At 42.3% G+C, this 17,832-nt stretch overlaps 2 protein-coding genes across 2 annotated transcripts in view; one reads left to right on the top strand and one right to left on the bottom strand.

The window, feature by feature from the left end:
• Nucleotides 1-5,287: 5,287 nt before the first annotated feature.
• LOC139475603 (uncharacterized) overlaps nt 5,288-17,832 on the top strand; it is a 32,684-nt gene continuing 20,139 nt past the window's right edge. The window contains exons 1-10 of the mRNA XM_071258792.1: nt 5,288-5,379; nt 9,291-9,503; nt 10,034-10,256; nt 11,949-12,130; nt 12,241-12,442; nt 12,794-12,968; nt 14,964-15,133; nt 15,717-15,798; nt 16,336-16,551; nt 17,678-17,785. Of these exons, the coding sequence (XP_071114893.1) occupies nt 9,299-9,503; nt 10,034-10,256; nt 11,949-12,130; nt 12,241-12,442; nt 12,794-12,968; nt 14,964-15,133; nt 15,717-15,798; nt 16,336-16,551; nt 17,678-17,785 (1,563 nt within the window). The 5' untranslated portion in view covers nt 5,288-5,379; nt 9,291-9,298. The remainder of the gene's footprint in view (nt 5,380-9,290; nt 9,504-10,033; nt 10,257-11,948; nt 12,131-12,240; nt 12,443-12,793; nt 12,969-14,963; nt 15,134-15,716; nt 15,799-16,335; nt 16,552-17,677; nt 17,786-17,832) is intronic.
• On the bottom strand, nt 7,066-8,662 carry LOC139475604 (uncharacterized). Its single transcript, XM_071258793.1, has 2 exons — nt 8,654-8,662; nt 7,066-8,151 (listed from the first exon to the last, which is right to left on the bottom strand). Exons 1-2 carry the CDS (start codon nt 8,660-8,662, stop codon nt 7,066-7,068), a joined length of 1,095 nt encoding a protein of 364 aa, XP_071114894.1.

Genomic DNA, 17,832 nt, shown 5'->3' with positions numbered 1-17,832 from the left:
CACAAGGGGTACATTATGAGTTGTAGCATTGTAAGTTGATTGATACAGCTGTTCAATTGAGCTGTAGGCTTGTGTATCAAGAAGAAGAATGTGATACAGTGATACAGAGAAAGGTACAACATTTTTATATAGCATTCCTTGTATTACACTGGCATGGGATTGAATTCACATGACATCAAATATGAACATTTAACAATGGTAGGATATTTGAGGGAGTAAGCGGGTAGCAACTGATTTCTAACACATGACAAATTGGGAAATACCAACACTACAGGGAACTACTGTAATTGTTTGTTTTTTAAGCCAGTTGTTGCACTGCCAACGTGTGATGAAAAGGGATACCAGTGTGGCTAATTTAAGCCTTCCAGTCTTTTGCAGTAATTCGGTGACCATATTTAATGGTATGTCGACAAGTTCCGATCTGGAACGATATTAATTATGTTCTCGGTCTGACAACTAACTGGAAATGCTGAAATGCAAAATTAATTGTTATGTGTATTTGAAATCACTGTTACATACAACTGATCGGTTATGAGCGATTATTGATTTGTTGTAGTCTTATATGAGCTATTCAAACCTCCCTACCCCCTACACACACACACACACACACACACACACACACACACACACACACACACACACACACATAAGCAAAGCATAACTGTATGCTATAAGAGGATACACATAGTGTTTTTGGTGTTTGTCTTGGCTTAACTGAACCCAGTGACGATGTCAGTTTTAAATTAAATGAGCTACCAAATCAAATGACTATATAACTTACCTTTTGAACACAGTGGGTTAATTTGCTTATTATAAAGCACTCTACTCACTCACACTTGGACATATGACGGTTTCCTACTCAGTGCTATTTGTTAAAAGTCAGTATTGTTTGTAAATCTGGATGGCATCAGATTAGTCACTAAATGATACATGTCAAGGCTAAAGATTTATCTACAGTACAGTGAAAATACTGTAACCTGTCATTAAATTTTATGAAAACCACGAATAATTCCAAGCCGTGTGAGTTAGATTGTTGCACTGATGCATATACTTGAGGTTATTCGCACTCGTACTTCTGTCGCAAGAAACAGTAGAGACAGTTTCAACACAATTGTTTTTTACTTCCCACACTGTGGATAACAGGACAAGAACCAGTAGCATGTGAGTAAATGCGGAGGGTGTGACCAGTGCAGTGGGAACACAGCACATGGGAGCCTATGGAAACCGAAACCGTGGGTAGATAGGACAGGGTGGTCATGTATGGGAACTGAAAGAATTTGGGTAGATAGGACAGGGTGCTCATGCATGGGAACTGAAATAACAGGGGTATTTAGGGCATGGTGCTCATGAATGGGAACTGATAGAACATGGGTAGATAGGACATGGTTGTCATGGGAACTGATAGAACATGGGTAGATAGGACAGGGTGGCCATGGGAACTGATATAACATTGGTAGATAGGGCAGGGTGGTCATGCATGGGAACTCAAAGAATATGGGTAGATAGGACAGGGTGGCCATGCATGGGAACTGATAGAACATGGGTAGATAGGACAGGGTTGTCATGGGAACTGATAGAACATGGGTAGATAGGGCAGGGTGGTCATGCATGGGAACTGATAGAACATGGGTAGATAGGACAGGGTTGTCATGGGAAATGATAGAACATGGGTAGATAGGACAGGGTGGTCATGCATGGGAACTGATAGAACATGGGTAGATAGGACAGAGTTGTCATGGGAACTGATAGAACCTGGGTAGATAGGGCAGGGTGGTCATGTATGGGAACTCAAAGAATATGGGTAGATAGGGCAGGGTGGTCATGCATGGGAACTGATAGAACATGGGTAGATAGGACAGGGTTGTCATGGGAAATGATAGAACATGGGTAGATAGGGCAGGGTGGTCATGCATGGGAACTGATAGAACATGGGTAGATAGGACAGGGTTGTCATGGGAACTGATAGAACCTGGGTAGATAGGACAGGGTGGTCATGCATGGGAACTGATAGAACATGGGTAGACAGGACAGGGTGGTCATGGGAACTGATATAACATGGGTAGATAGGGCAGGGTGGTCATGCATGGGAACTGATAGAACATGGGTAGATAGGACAGGGTGGTCATGGGAACTGATAGAACCTGGGTAGATAGGACAGGGTTGTCATGCATGGGAACTGATATAACATGGATAGATAGGGCAGGGTGGTCATGCATGGGAACTGATAGAACCTGGGTAGATAGGACAGGGTGGTCATGCATGGGAACTGATAGAACATTGTTAGATAGGACAGGGTGGACATGCATGGGAACTAGTATAACATGGGTAGATAGGACAGGGTTGTCATGGGAACTGATAGAACCTGGGTAGATAGGACAGGATGGTCATGCATGGGAACTGATAGAAAATGGGTAGATAGGACAGGGTTATCATAGGAACTGATAGAACCTGGGTGGATAGGACAGGGTGGTCATGCATGGGATCTGATAGAACATGGGTAGACAGGACAGAGTGGCCTTGGGAACTGATAGAACATGGGTAGATAGGGCAGGGGGTCATGGGAACTGATAGAACCTGGGTAGATAGGGCAGGGTGGTCATGCATGGGAACTGATAGAACATGGGTAGATAGGACAGGGTTGTCATGGGAACTGATAGAACATGGGTAGACAGGACAGGGTGGTCATGCATGGGAATTGATAGAACCTGGGTAGACAGGACAGGGTGGTCATGGGAACTGATAGAACATGGGTAGATAGGACAGAGTGGCCATGGGAACTGATATGTGGGTAGATAGGACAGGGTTGTCATGGGAACTGATATAATATGGGTAGACAGGACAGGGTGGTCATGCATGGGAACTGATAGAACATGGGTAGATAGGACAGGGTTGTCATGGGAACTGACAGAACATGGGTAGATAGGACAGGGTGGTCATGCATGGGAACTGATAGAACATGGGTAGATAGAACAGGGTTGTCATGGGAACTGATAGAACATGGGTAGAAAGGACAGGGTTGTCATGGGAACGAATAGATGGTGCCTAAACAGGAAAGGGTGGTCTTCGAAACTGATAAACTGTCGGTGAACAGGACAGGGTTGTCATGGGAACGTATAGAGCAGGGATAAAAAGGACTTTGTTGTCATGGGAACTGATAGAGCAGGGATAAAAAGGACAGGGTGGTCATGGAAATTTAAAGACTGTGGGTAAAAAAAACAGAGATCACAATACGACCAAGCAGGTATACAAATGCCCATATTCCATTGAGTGTAAAAATATAAAAAAACATCGGTGAAATTATATTAAGGGATGACTGAAAATTGGAGATGTTACAAGGTTTTCGCAAAAAGGATAAACACACGACAAGAGAATCAAACAACAGGAAAGGAACGTAAGTCTGCACACGGTGGTAATTTGACGGGAGTTACATACACGTGCTCCTATTTGTATCAGTATCGTGTCGTTAACTTTATCAAGATGGGGAATTAGATGTACTGATACAGCAATGTATGATCTTGCCATTTTCAAGGCCCAGGCATAGGATTATAAACATGGTTTGTTTGTTTGAGTATTGTTTAACGCCATCCTCGACAATATTCCAGCTATATGACGGTGGTCTGTAAATAATTGACTCTTGACCAGACAATCCAGTGACTGACATCATGATCATCGATCTACGCAATTGGTTTTGGTTTGGTTTGGTTTGGTTTGATGTTTAACGCCGCACTCAGCAATATTCCAGCTATATGACGGCGGTCTGTAAATAATCGAGTCTGGACCAGATAATCCAGTGATTTATATCATGAACATCGATCCGCGCAACTGGGATCGATGACATGCATCAACCAAGTCAGCGAGCCTGACCACCCGATCCCGTTAGTCGCCTTTTACGAGAAGCATAGTCACCTTTTACGGCAAGCATGGGTTGCTGAAGACCTATTCTACCCCAGAAAATTCACGGGTCCTACGCAATTGGATACCATGTCATGCAACAACCGGGTCAGCGAGCCTGACCACCCGAGCCCGTTAGTCGCCCCTTACAACAAGCATTGGTTGCTGAAGATCTGTTCCGGATCTTCACGTACAGGACGTATGTACATATACTGTAAACATAATCTAACTTATTTCTCATATCTCCATCACACCAATTATTCACATCATTTCTGGTCGTTTGGCCTTAACAGTTATCGTTAACTTTGCATACGATGACATGCATCATCCGTTAGTCGCCTCTCACAACAAGCATGGGTTGCTAAAGACAAATTCCAACACCGATCTTCTTGGGTCAACTCTGAACAGTCAGTTTATGAATTAATAGACAGGGTTTTCAGGAGAATCGAGAAACCAAATTAAATAAGGCACGGTGATCCTGGGAGCTGAAAGAACATGGGTTAACAAGAAAGGTCGTACTGGGGACGGATAGAACATGGGTAAACAAGAAAGGTCGTACTGGGAACGGATAGAACATGGGTAAACAAGAAAGGTGGTACTGGGAACGGAGAGAACATTGGTAAACAAGGAAGGTGGTACTGGGGACGGATAGAACATGGGTAAACAGGAGTGGGTGGTAATATGTGTGCGGAAGGAACATGGATAAACAGGGCAGAGTGGTTATGGAATTTTTTTACTTTCAATCAAAGGAACTATCAACGAGGTGGTCGTGAGACATAAACGAACTTGGACAAACAGTGATGAGATGATCATGCGGCGTTAAACAACAAACAATACATTGCTGCAAATGAAGTGAAAATCATATGCAGCGTCTTCTTTTACAACAAAGACAACATGTTGCTGGTGTTGGATAGGGATGGTGTTGGGATGATAAAGTGAATAGTACTCACGTGGTAATTCCTATGTATCAACAGTTTCCTATACATGTCGGTTCTGTTCTGTGAACATCCACGGTTTGTAGGGTCGGTCCAAAATTATGTCTACCACTGTAACAAACATTTATGTATCTTAGAATATCGGCATGCAGTCTGAAACGGGAATAAATATTTAAGAGAAAAACGTATTAGCGTTTGTTTGTTTTTGCTTCTTGTCACTGTCAGTGTTTCATTATATGAGTGAGAGTTATTATTATTTCAGTAATATTAATATCAGGGCGTCTTGGTGTAGGCGTGACGTGGGTCATAGACACATATCGTTTAAGCGAAACCCACGAGTATGGGTATTCTCGGATAAACAATGGATCATAGTCAGGGGTTTTCTGAGATTCGAAGACATGATCAACGTCTTGGTGCAAATCTAAGGGACGTAACTCTGCTTAGTGTAACGCGACACCTTTGACATTTGAAAGAACACGGTCGGTCGTGTGTACTCTCTTCATATGTGTTGATTTTGTTGACATTGAAGTTTGAAAAGTCATCAGTGGAGCAGGTATGTGCTTATTCGTTGCCTAATGATATAACTCGGCTGTAGGATCTCTACAATGGTCGGTGTGTCAGCCATGAGTCAGCACAGTTTATAATGACCTATATTCACATATATCTGTGTGTGATAGCTGTCGTGTCGATTGTTTACGAGCTATGGTAGCATGTCAGTAGTGTTATTTCACGAATGATAATACTATATACAGGTTTCGGTATATTCCTATATCTAAACACGCTCGAAGTGAATCAAACTGGACATGGTGAAGACATTTACAACCTTGCTGACAAAGGTCTCCAGGGTCTGTCTCAAACACTGACATTATGTATTCCAGGACTTGATAAACCTTGTGTTTTACTGACGCATGAAATCACAATACTTGCACCAAGGTATGAAAACATTCGCATGTGAAAACTCTTTACATAGCATAGGAGCAATATCATCTATCATTCAATCGCCTGTCATTCTTATCAGTTAGTTGGGGACAAGTGAATGTGTTATAGTTTAAATATATATGTGTGTACATGTACATGTACGAGGTATTGAAATGTGTAACGTGCTCTCAATGAATCCTCTCCCCATGGTCAGGTTGCGTGTGTACATACGTTGTGAAGACCACTGTACTTTAATAACTTGTAAGAGCGTCTGCACCTCTTGATCCGTGCAGTGTATTTCATAATTTTCAGGGGGCACGGGTGGCCCAGTCGTCGCAATTCGCTGTGCAGAGTTGCGTCCATTGGGCACGCCAGAAACCTATGATTGTGGGTTCGAATCCCGGTTCACCCCGATTATGTTTTCTAGGTTTGTCAGCACCATACCCATGCTCGTGGGTTTCACCGAAGTGGTAAACGTCTGAGATCTGTATCACTTCGGGCTTTCCTCCCACATTAAGCTGACTCACTAACTATTTCATAATTTTCAAAAAGGAGATCTCGTTTATATTTTCTTGACATAAAAGATGAATGTCTCTCTAGTCAAATATTCATATACACGACATAGGAATTTTTTTATATGTAAGGGACGCAACTCCGAGCAGAAACTCGCAGTGCTTTTATGATAAATTATACAAGTTTGTAACGTTTACAAATGAGATAGTTATTTCAACTCCGATAGGACCTAACACTCGGATTCTTTAATAGGTATGTATGTGATTGAAACCGATCAACGAGGGTTGAAAGACATGTTAAATTGGTATTAGTTGATCATCATAACAATGGTATTCAAACACGCATGTTGGTATGAGATGAAAGGCACAAGCTTCGGCCATCTTCACCTACATTTACATGTGATATATAGATTGTAAGTGTTGGCATGGTTGTGCCTTTCTTAAACCATGTACTTGAATGTTCGGGGCAATACAATTTATGCAGGGTTATTACACCATGAGTCATTGAACGTATACAAATACCTTCTTCAACATGTTACGCCATGTTGGATGTGTGTTTGTGTTTGAAAGAAATGGCATATCTGTGTTGTTATCTTTAACCATGGGGACGTCTCAAAATCTCAGATGTAATATAACCTTTTTGAGAAATAAAAAACATAATGTAAGTGTTTCGGAGAAAAAGTCCTTGGTAAGCTGTCAAACATCCTTAGTATCATTCATCTGTACCAAACAAAAACATACTGTTAATCTCTGATGATACAGTGGCCACACACTGACGTAGACTTTGATCTGCAGCCAGCTTATCAAGCTTATTTATAGACAAGTGTATATGTGCACTGACTACACTCCGGGCGGAACGTTGCCTTGTCCAGGCCCTTCACGTTTGCTAAGATGTAGTTACACGTGCGTGTGGTCGAGTCTGTTAGCGTGTGCGTGTGGTCGTGAACGTGGTCGTAGACGTGGTCGTGGTCGTGGTCGTGCACGTGGTCGTGGACGTAGTCGTTGTCGTAGTCGTGGACGTAGATGTAGACGTAGACGTGGTCATGGTCGTGGACGTGGACGTAGTCGTTGTCGTGGACGTAGTCGTAGTCGTGGACGTGGTCGTTGTCGGGGATGCTGTCATGGATGTGGTCGTGGTCGTGGACCTGGTCGTTGTCGGGGATGCTGTCGTGGACGAAGTCGTGGTCGTGGTCGTGGTCGTGGTCGTGGATGTAGTCGTGGACGTGGTCGTTGTCGGGGATGCTGTCGTGGACGTGGTCGTGGTCGTGGTCGTAGACGTGGTCGTGGTCGTGGTCGTGCACGTGGTCGTGGACGTAGTCGTTGTCGTAGTCGTGGACGTAGACGTAGACGTAGACGTGGTCATGGTCGTGGACGGTGACGTAGTCGTTGTCGTGGACGTAGTCGTAGTCGTGGACGTGGTCGTTGTCGGGGATGCTGTCATGGATGTGGTCGTGGTCGTGGACCTGGTCGTTGTCGGGGATGCTGTCGTGGACGAAGTCGTGGTCGTGGTCGTGGTCGTGGATGTAGTCGTGGACGTGGTCGTTGTCGGGGATGCTGTCGTGGACGTGGTCGTGGTCGTGGACGTGGTCGTTGTCGGGGATGCTGTCGTGGATGTGGTCGTGGACCTGGTCGTTGTCGGGGATGCTGTCGTGGACGAAGTCGTGGTCGTGGTCATGGACGTAGTCGTGGACGTGGTCGTTGTCGGGGATGCTGTCGTGGACGTGGTCGTGGTCGTGGACGTAGTTGTGGACGTGGTCGTTGTCGGGGATGCTGTCGTGGACGAAGTCGTCGGCGTGGTCGTGGTCGTGGACGTAGTCATGGACGTGGTCGTTGTCGGGGATGCTGTCGTGGACGTGGTCATGGTCGTGGTCATGGACATGGTCGGGGACGTGGGTCTGTGTTATCTATGTTCTTTTCTTCATTTTGACAAGTGCATATATCCACTGACTTGAAAGATCACTAGGCTCAAGCCGATCAGGGAGGACTCCCTTATTTTACATAGTTTTTGAACAGTGCGCACACCAGCATTGTTGTCGATCAGTCTTCGCAGTCTGATGCTCATTGCTCGTCATGGTATGGGAACGTTGTTATCAAACAGTGATCGGGAGTGCGTCAGGTGATATTCATTCATTTCACGACCGAGGACGCCACGAGTCATGTTCCCATGTTGGGAATCGAACCGGGCCTAAACCTGTACGAGTTGATGCTTCAATCACTAACAAAATATAAGCGTTTTTCCAGTAGTGAGCTGTGTGTTAACGTCCACATCTGTACTGCATTAATCGCTAACTTAAGAGATAGCATTGCCTTTAAATAATTGCAAACTCGGCATTAAGTGGCATAATAATACGCTTATAATAATAATTATATATCTTAAAATTCTCTAGCTTCTCTAACCCTCGACATGTCAATTGTGTCATTGTCCAACTTTGTTGTTGTTAACGGAACGTCATTTATGGTATTTCCATGTTTGATACACCTGTTTAAACTGGGATTATTGCCGACTTAATAATGTGCACTTATTTTCTTTCTGTATCCAATTTGAATAATTTCCACGTCGAGATATACAGGAGAGATATCAGGTTTTGCTGCTGCTGTATCCACATCCTTTACGTCATCCACACATCACATGCGATGTCACCAACACGGGTGTAAGGGTGACCCAGTCGTCTAAGGCGATGCAATTACAAAAATAATTATGACCGTTGGTTCGAATCCCTATGTGTTCATATTGTGCTCCTAGGTTTGTTAGTCGACAAGCTATGATATACAGTAAACCTCGGTTATAACGAACTCAAAGGGACTTCTAATTTTAGTTCGTTATAACCGTAGTTCGTTATAAGCATATATACATCATAACTACAGCAAATAGTCGGGACCAAAAAGTGAGTTCGTTATATCCGTCAGTTCGTTATAAGCGAGTTCGTTATAACCGTAGTTGACTGTAAATGCAATACTATTCTAAGAGGCGATACACACAACTCACTCACTATAATGTAAACAATTGCAGTTACATTTTATTTCTTGTGTTAAGCTGTCGATATGCTGAAGTCACGTGTCACACCGCTATCAAGTGTGATCAGAAAGCATCTACTTCCTGGGACACACGGCGCATGTCTCAAAGCAACAGTCGCCAGCCCAAAGGTTGCTGAAAGCGATGAAGTGCGACCATATAAGGACATGCCAGGGCCACGTGGCAGATACGCAATTCCACAGATCGGGCCGATATTTCACATGAAACCCTTCAGTAAGTTCCCACTTAATAAATATTAGGCCATATTGTAGATTAAAACATCATAAATTTGTTTGGTTGTTGTTTAACGCCGTGCTAAGCAATAGTCAAGCGATATGAGCGGCGGTCTGTAAATAATCGAGTCTTGACCAGACAATCCAGTGATTGACATTATGAGCATCGATCAACGCAGTTGGGATACGATGACATGCATCAACCAAGTCAGCGAGTCTAACCACTTGATCCCGTTAGTCGCCTCTTACGACAACCATAGTCGCCTTTTACGGCACGCATGGGTTGCTGAAGACCCCGGATCTTCACCGGCTTACTCCGGAGTAATACAAGCAGCCACACATAGACACACTCACACACATATTTTAAATTAATTGTACGACAGTCTTCCGCTGGTAACTAATGCTTGTAATATTTTCAAATTGCAACCAAATAAATCTGTAACATTTGAAATACTATAGCAGTGACGTAGAGACACAGGCGTTCCTAAAATACGTGACTCGGGCTTTCCACAATACTCATACCTTTTTCAGCAAATTTCACAACGCATTCTTTCCATAAATTACTGGACTCACTACATGACAAATATGGGCGGACCTTCCGTGTAAACCTGGTTGGACCGAGTGTCGTGACAGAGGACCCAGATGCAATAGAAGCCATCTACAGAGCTGAGGGCAAGTACCCGATGAGGCCCCCCCTGAACATGTTTGAGACGTATGCCGAGAGAAACAACAAGGAGCCAGGCATGGCATTGGTGTATGTGCACTGTTACTACTTTTCACGTGTACAGTAAATCTGAAGTTACTAAGCAAACGACCCGTGAAGATCCGGGTTGGAACAGGTCTTCAGCAACCCATGCTTGCCGTAAAAGGCTACTGTGCTTGTCGTAAGAGGCGACTAACGGGATCGGGTGGTCAGGCTCGCTGACTTGGTTGATGCATGTCATCGATCCCAATTGCGTGGATCGGTGCTCATGATATCAATCACTGGATTGTGTGGTCCAGACTCGATTATTTACAGACCGCCGTCATTTAGCTGGAATATTGCTGATTGCGGCGTAAAACAGCAAACAAACTATGCAAACACAAACGATGTTGCGCAACACTTTCTTCCAATGTATTTGATCTCTTTTATATCAGTCTCATCTTTGAGAGGCATTTAGAAGTTGGAGCACTAAGTAAGGATTAGATATATGGATGAACAACTTCTTTATTACAATTAGGAACAACGTTTTGATGTAGGTTCTAACACCGCATCACTTGTTTGACACCGGTGTTAGAACCTACACCGAAACGTCGCTCCTTATTGAAACAAAGTAGTTGTTCATCCATATATATCTTATCCTTACTTATTATATGAAGAAGTTGTTCATCCATATATCTTATGCTTACTTATTATAATCCGGGGTCTTCAGCAACCCAGGCTTGCTGTAAAAAGCGACTCTGCTTGTCGTAAGAGGCGACTAACGGGATCGGGTGGTCAGGCTCGCTGATTTGGTTGATACATGTCATTGATCCCAATTGCGTGGATCGATGCTCATGATGTCAACCACTGGATTGTGTGGTCCAGACTCGATTATTTACAGACCGCCGCCATATAGCTGAAATATTGCTGAGTGCAACAAACAAACAAACAAAAACAGAAAAACATACTTATTATATCAATCACATTGACATGTATCCGATCCGGATGCTTCAAAACACTCAAGACAACAATCATGGAAATCAATGATACTTTGCGCTGTTTGATGAACTGTTGGCTAGATAAACGCATACTTTGAGACTGAATAGTTCCCACAGAAACAGCAGTGTGATCTATTCGTAATTTGTTCACACTGTTCAAACAATTGTTTTAAGATAACAATTATGTTTAAAAACTATAAACTCTATACATTTTATCTGTACTTTATACTCTTTTATGTGTCCTTAACCTGGATCGATGTTTCTGCTGGTTGACTGAAGTCCATGAGCTTCATCATAAGCTTAGTTGCATCTATCAATTATGCTGAGTCAACTGTCCCTGTTCCTGTGTTGCAAAACGATTGCATAATTATATTGACTCATTAGCAAAAGAATATCTGCACTTAAACGTGATATACATTTTAACAAAATCAATAAATGCGATATAGCTGGAATATTGCTGAGTGCGGCATTAAATAACAAACAAACAAACAATAAATGCGCTATCGTGTGACTGGAGCTCTGGTCCATCACTTGATTGTCTGGTTTGTTTACAGGCCGCAGGGGTATTGCTTTAATGAGTCAGACAACAGACACATTTCTTATGCAAAATTGCATAATTATCACTTTCATGTTGCCTTTTGCGTCTAATGGAATCTGTTTCGTCGTCTAATGGAGAATGGCTATTCTCTTGCGTTGACGTTTTAGATACCTACTCCACTGCTTGCAGAATGGTAAAGTCTACGTAATCTCTTTATCCTGATCGTAGGAATGGTCCAGAATGGCATCGTCTTCGTTCGGCGTCACAGAAGTATATGTTGAAACCGTCATCAGCTTCAGTATACATTCAGGAACAAACTGACGTCGCCAATGACCTCATAACAAGGATGTCTACAATGAAATATACCCCAGAGGAGTTCAGAGCAGAGATGTTCAAATATGCTACAGAAAGTACGTTTCTTTTATATATCAATGATGCTAGCGAGTATAATCATGTATATACAGAACAGCTGAGTGTTGTCCTTACTATTTGTTCACCCTGTTCCATTTCTCCTTTCAAGGTATTGGAGTTGTTGCTTTCAACAAACGACTTGGTTTCATGGATCCTAAAGGAGCACCAATGTCAGCAGAAAATAAAGTTTATCTGGAGTCAATACAAACTTTCTTCCAATGCTTACTGAAGGATATAGGACCTCCTTTGTACAAGTTCATGCCCACTAAGCTCTACAGAACGTTTGAGAGGGTTGCCAACCAAGCATATGGGTAAAGCAGTTCATAATATACTTATAATCAGAATAAAGCTACATATACAAAAGGTCAGGTAGGCACTACGTTCAGTGTTTGCAAACAAACATGGCTTCGTCCTTGTCTAATTAATAGGATAATTGTTATAGTCTGTGACTTAAAGGGGCGCAGCTTAGGTCTTTCACAAGGCAACTTTGGAGATATAAATTGCGAAGACATTGCGGAAAATTAGTTTCCACACCTCTGTAAACCTCTAAACTTGCCATATTACAAAGTGAAAACTGTTCGTTTGGTAATGCTTTGTGGAAGTAAAACAGACATACATGTCTTAGTTTTTAGTTGAGCAATCCCGTCTAAATATTTTTTCAGGTATGGTCGTGTACAAATAAGAGACGTTCTAGAAAGAGTGAACCGTGAGATGACAGAAGGAACGTTTGACCCTGAAAAACCAAATCTGATTCTACAGCTACAGGCGAGTCCCAAGACGACCGACAACAGTGTGGATGCCATTTTACTAGATCTCTTAACAGGTGGAACAGATTCAGTAAGTCATTACTTGCCGAGGTTAATATATTGTAAAATGTTTACTATTATGTGTTGATATATGTTGAAAACCACGGATAGCATACACTCTTCAAAAAAAGAAACGCACAGGTCGATTTGTAGTAAATTTATTGTACCTAATAAAGTCAATTTATTTAGTTTAATATCATAGATACAAAATATGAAATTTTGAACACTGTTCATTGTAATGTCACATAAGACCACAGGGTTGCGCTAAACTCAGTATCCCGTGTGACCGTCCCGGGCAGCAATCTCGGCTCTGTATCTCCTCGGCACTGACTGGATAAGTGTACGATTTCTGCCTTGCGGAATTTTGCGCCATTCTGCTTGTAACGCGTTGGCCAGTTGTGGGAGTGTATGCGGCGTGTTCTGACGTTGACGTACACGTCGATCGAGTCCATCCCAGAGATGTACGATTGGGTTGAGATCTGGAGATCTCGACGGCGAGGGCAAGCCGTTGCTGTTGGCATTATGAAGGTAGTCTCCCGTGACACGAGCTGTGCGCGGTGGGGACACTTTTTTAACAAGTGTTTTTATAACATTGCAAATTGACAATAGCTACGTCTTGACGCACCGTTTGTCGAATATCAGGCCACCAACATTTTCCTGTAACATATATCCAATTTATGTACCGGATTTTTGTGTCATCAGGTTCCATGAACTACATGATACCTGTGCGTTTGTTTTTTTGAAGAGAGTATATGTTTTGCGTGTTTAATTATTAAAGGTTAGGTAAAGGTTTCATCCGACGTTTGAATACACTTACCACTTACCCTAGTACAGACATTTGCCGTCTCTAAGTATAAACCATTCATGATCTACTTGTTATTTTCAACTTTATTTTATTGGTGTATTAGATTACTTCTTTAATAAAAGGTAACAAATATAATTTTATACATTTCAAATATCAAACAATATCGAAAAAAGTAGCTGAGCTTCATATAAATGAATGTTATTTTATTGAAAACAACAAAATATTTGGTCATTCGTCTGATCCGTTTTTTATCATAACAAATTCTCCTTAGAAAGTTAGATCCTGTTTACACGAGTGAGTGAGTGAGTGAGCATGGTTTTACGCCGCTTTTAGCAATATTCCAGCAATATCACGGCGGGGGACACCAGAAATGGGCTTCACACATTGTACCCATGTCGGGAATCGAACCCGGGTCTTCGGCGTGGCGAGCGAACGCTATAACCACTAGGCTACCCGACCGCCCCCTGTTTACACGAAGCTAGGCATGACATGGAAGCAAACGTGCACATATTGCTGTTTCACAACCGGTTTCGTACGGGTTTACCTAAAATAGGTCTTAACCCTGGAATTGTCAGAGCTTTAATTAATGTGGCAGTTTGGTATCGATTCCGTTGAGGCAGCAACCAAAAACGCGTGTCTTGTTGACGTGACATAAAACATGGGCAACCGGCCCGTGGCAAGTCATGAGTGTTACACTACTGTAGATAACGCCTCCATAGAGATATTATTGTGTTTCGATCAACATTAAAATATCTGGAGGCTCATTTTTGCACCATTCCTGTCTGCAGCGTAGACGTTGGTTTTCAGCAATCTGTGGTATGTCGTAAGCGTTATTTACGGTTTAACAAAAGTTCTTTTATGAGCACCTGATAGTTAATAAATCAGTGTGTAATGTCCACATATGTGAGTATCATGCTCCCTACAAACACGCAAACATCCAATATGTGCGCTGTGAATGAACTTGCATGTGTTAATTGTAAAAAAAACAAAACTTAAAGTTGAAGAGATGCCTTCATGAATATGTACTGAAAGATCCATTATTTAATTTCAAAATTTGTGTATTTTTTATTGAACGCTGTGTGAAGCACAGTTACTTTTTTCAGTCAGTATATATCAAACAATCAGGGGTACTGCAAAGCAGGTCCAGTAACTTTAGTAAGACGAAAGTTTGTTTGACAAGGCACATTTTTTTTACCATGTTGATATATTCATTTAATTAAGACTGCAAAGAACATGGAAAATCTTCTGCTAAACCTGGCCTTGAACCCAGAGAAGCAACAGAGGCTGTATGAAGAAATCCTGGATGTAATTGGACCAAAAGGACACGCGCACACCGCTGACCACATGTCCAATATGCCCTACTTTCGAGCATGTATGAAGGAATCATTCAGGTGCGACTTCATATTTGACATACACGTAGCCATTATGCTACACGAGTGAATGACTGAGTATGGTTGTACGCCGCTTTTAGCAATATTCGAGCAATATCACGGCGGGGGACACCAGAAATAGGCTTCACATATTGTATTTATGTAGGGAATCGACCCAGGCCTTCGGCGACCGCTTAAACCATTAGGCTACCCTATCGCCCCATACACAAGTTGAGATGAGGCGAAATGCAGTGGGTTTAACGTTGTTTTCAAGATTATTGCACATATGTTGAGACGTCCAGGCATGTGTGTGCCTGTATGTGTGTGTTTCTGTGTGTGCCGTACGTGTGCATGTGTGGCTCTTTGTTCTCATGCCGGTTTTATAATGCTATCTTACTTAGATATCACGTCGCAGTTTAACACGGATGTACCATATACTCTGTTCGGAACAGGCCTTGTTTATTTCCTTAACGCCAGGCAGGGGAACGGTCGAACCACAGACCAGAGCCGAGTAAATAACCTTTTAGAATTTCTACCAAGATTTAGAGAAATGCTTTCTATTTCCACATTGGGAACGAAGTCTTTTTTCTCTGTTTTCAAACAGGGTTCTCTTCCCGCTTTCCTTTGGTTCTCTCAGAGTGCTTCAAGAAGATGTTGTACTAGATGGTTACATGGTGCCTAAAGGGGTTTGTACCTTTTGTTTAATACTTACAGGTATATGTGTGTTTTTGTGTCGAATGCACTACGTTATAAAAATATCCTAACCGAATCACATGTTGAAGAGAAGATGCCTAAGATTGCACGTAGAAACAAACAGTAATGATTGAAAGCGTCTTTAAAGATTTAGCGAATGCACTCACTCACTTATCATGACTGCATTTATCGATGAGACATAAAGGAACAATGGCTGATTGGAAACACTGCATTTAAGCATATATTGATGAATAGTAGTATATCATAGATCAGTCTTTTGTCCCCTCGACACCCCCCCCCCCCCCCCCCCCCTCCACACACACACACGTTTTGAGTGTTCAAATTTGAGGAGGTACAGATACTTTTCCTAATCAAAACCCAAAGCTTTCTGAAAACTCTTTCCTCTTTTCAAACAGTTATTACGTGATAAATTCTGTGTTACTACTCAGTGAATATTCATGAAATGAACGGGAGTAATTTGTGTTCATGTGGAAATGCAGGAAATGCATATGGTCATATCTATTTTTCAGACCCATGCCTTCATGAACAATCGTCGCCTTCTCCTCAACAGCGAGTATTTCGATTCGCCTGAAGAGTTTTTCCCTGAGCGTTGGCTGAGAGACGACTCAAGCAACAAGAGAGAAAAGGAATACCCAGCCTTTGCTCTCTTGCCCTTCGGTTTTGGGCTCAGGAACTGCCTGGGAAGACGTTTTGCTGAACAGGAACTCTGGCTTGGTGTCACAAAAGTAAGGTTTTTGGTCTTAAGAACTCAGTTTTATGCCCCCATTGCAACGGTCGGGATAGAAGGACGATTGTGCCGCAATTATGTGATAGTTATCACAAGGGGGATGAAATCACAACCAAAATATCACTTCTTGCATGTGTGTTTTTATCACTCGCTTGCAGTGGGGGAAATAATCATAACTGAACTGAACGTCTAAGATACACAGACAATATTGGGTAATATACTATTAGGATTTTATTATTCAACGTTTCGATATGTTCCATTTTAAAAGTGGTTGAGAAAACCAGAAGCATCAGGTGTCTGCTATTGTTTCAAATATCCAAATATTTCCAAATTGGCAACATGGATGTAAACAAGTCATGTAAGAACACTTGCCTTGCGATTGTAAGGAATCAACCACACAGTGAATGTGTGTAGAATGATAACCTTGTCATTAGAACAATTTATAACTCTACTATGTGTACGAAATGTAAACATTTATAGCCACGTTTAATTTAAAATTTTAAAGTTTGTGTATGGGCGGAAAATCTTGTTAACATCACATGAAACGTATGCCCTGCTTATAGCACCCTTGTAAAATATCTTGGAATAATTTGACCGTTTATGACGAAACAAACGCCATAAGGTGAGGTAAGTCTGTTAACGGAATGTCGATGCTTACTTTGCATGTGTAGTTTCATACTAACCACAGTAACACTATGGCGTGTCTGTCACCGACACACCACATCTTTATATGAAATCGTACTCCCCGAGCTCCGCAATGCTGCAGTGCATCCAACCATACACCCCATCCCAACCCGGGCGCATTCCGGGTCAGTACCCATCCCTCTTGGACTCGGTGACCTGGCTGATTGGTGTCCTCCTGCACTGAGGATATGTGTCGCTGGTCATGCTCTTTGTCACTGTTCTTCATGGTCCAACCACGATTAGATACATATCGACGTGATATAGCTGTAATGTTTAAATGACATTCACATTTCGTTTCGAAAATGTAGCCACTGCACCTCCTCTCTTACGTTTATGCATATATTAACTTGCACACTGTAGCTGTAATACAGGATAGTGGAAGATACATGTACCTCTTTAGTCAATAATTAATACCGTTTTTCACGATCTTTCTTTTTCAGATTATCCAGAACTTCCACGTGTCAGCACCTGATGATGAGGACTTTGAGTTCATGTACACGACATTTGGTCAAATCAAGAACCCCGTCAACTTCAGGTTCGTTCCACGATAATCATCATACTACAGTACATGTGCTTTCAGTTTGCTGGCACTAGC

Source organism: Haliotis cracherodii, unplaced genomic scaffold (genome assembly GCF_022045235.1).
Source record: "Haliotis cracherodii isolate W230 unplaced genomic scaffold, xgHalCrac1.p SCAF_3, whole genome shotgun sequence".
Taxonomy (NCBI): Eukaryota; Metazoa; Mollusca; class Gastropoda; order Lepetellida; family Haliotidae; genus Haliotis; species Haliotis cracherodii.
The sequence above is the reverse complement of the archived record's forward strand: the minus strand, read 5'-3'. Positions and strand labels throughout refer to the sequence as shown.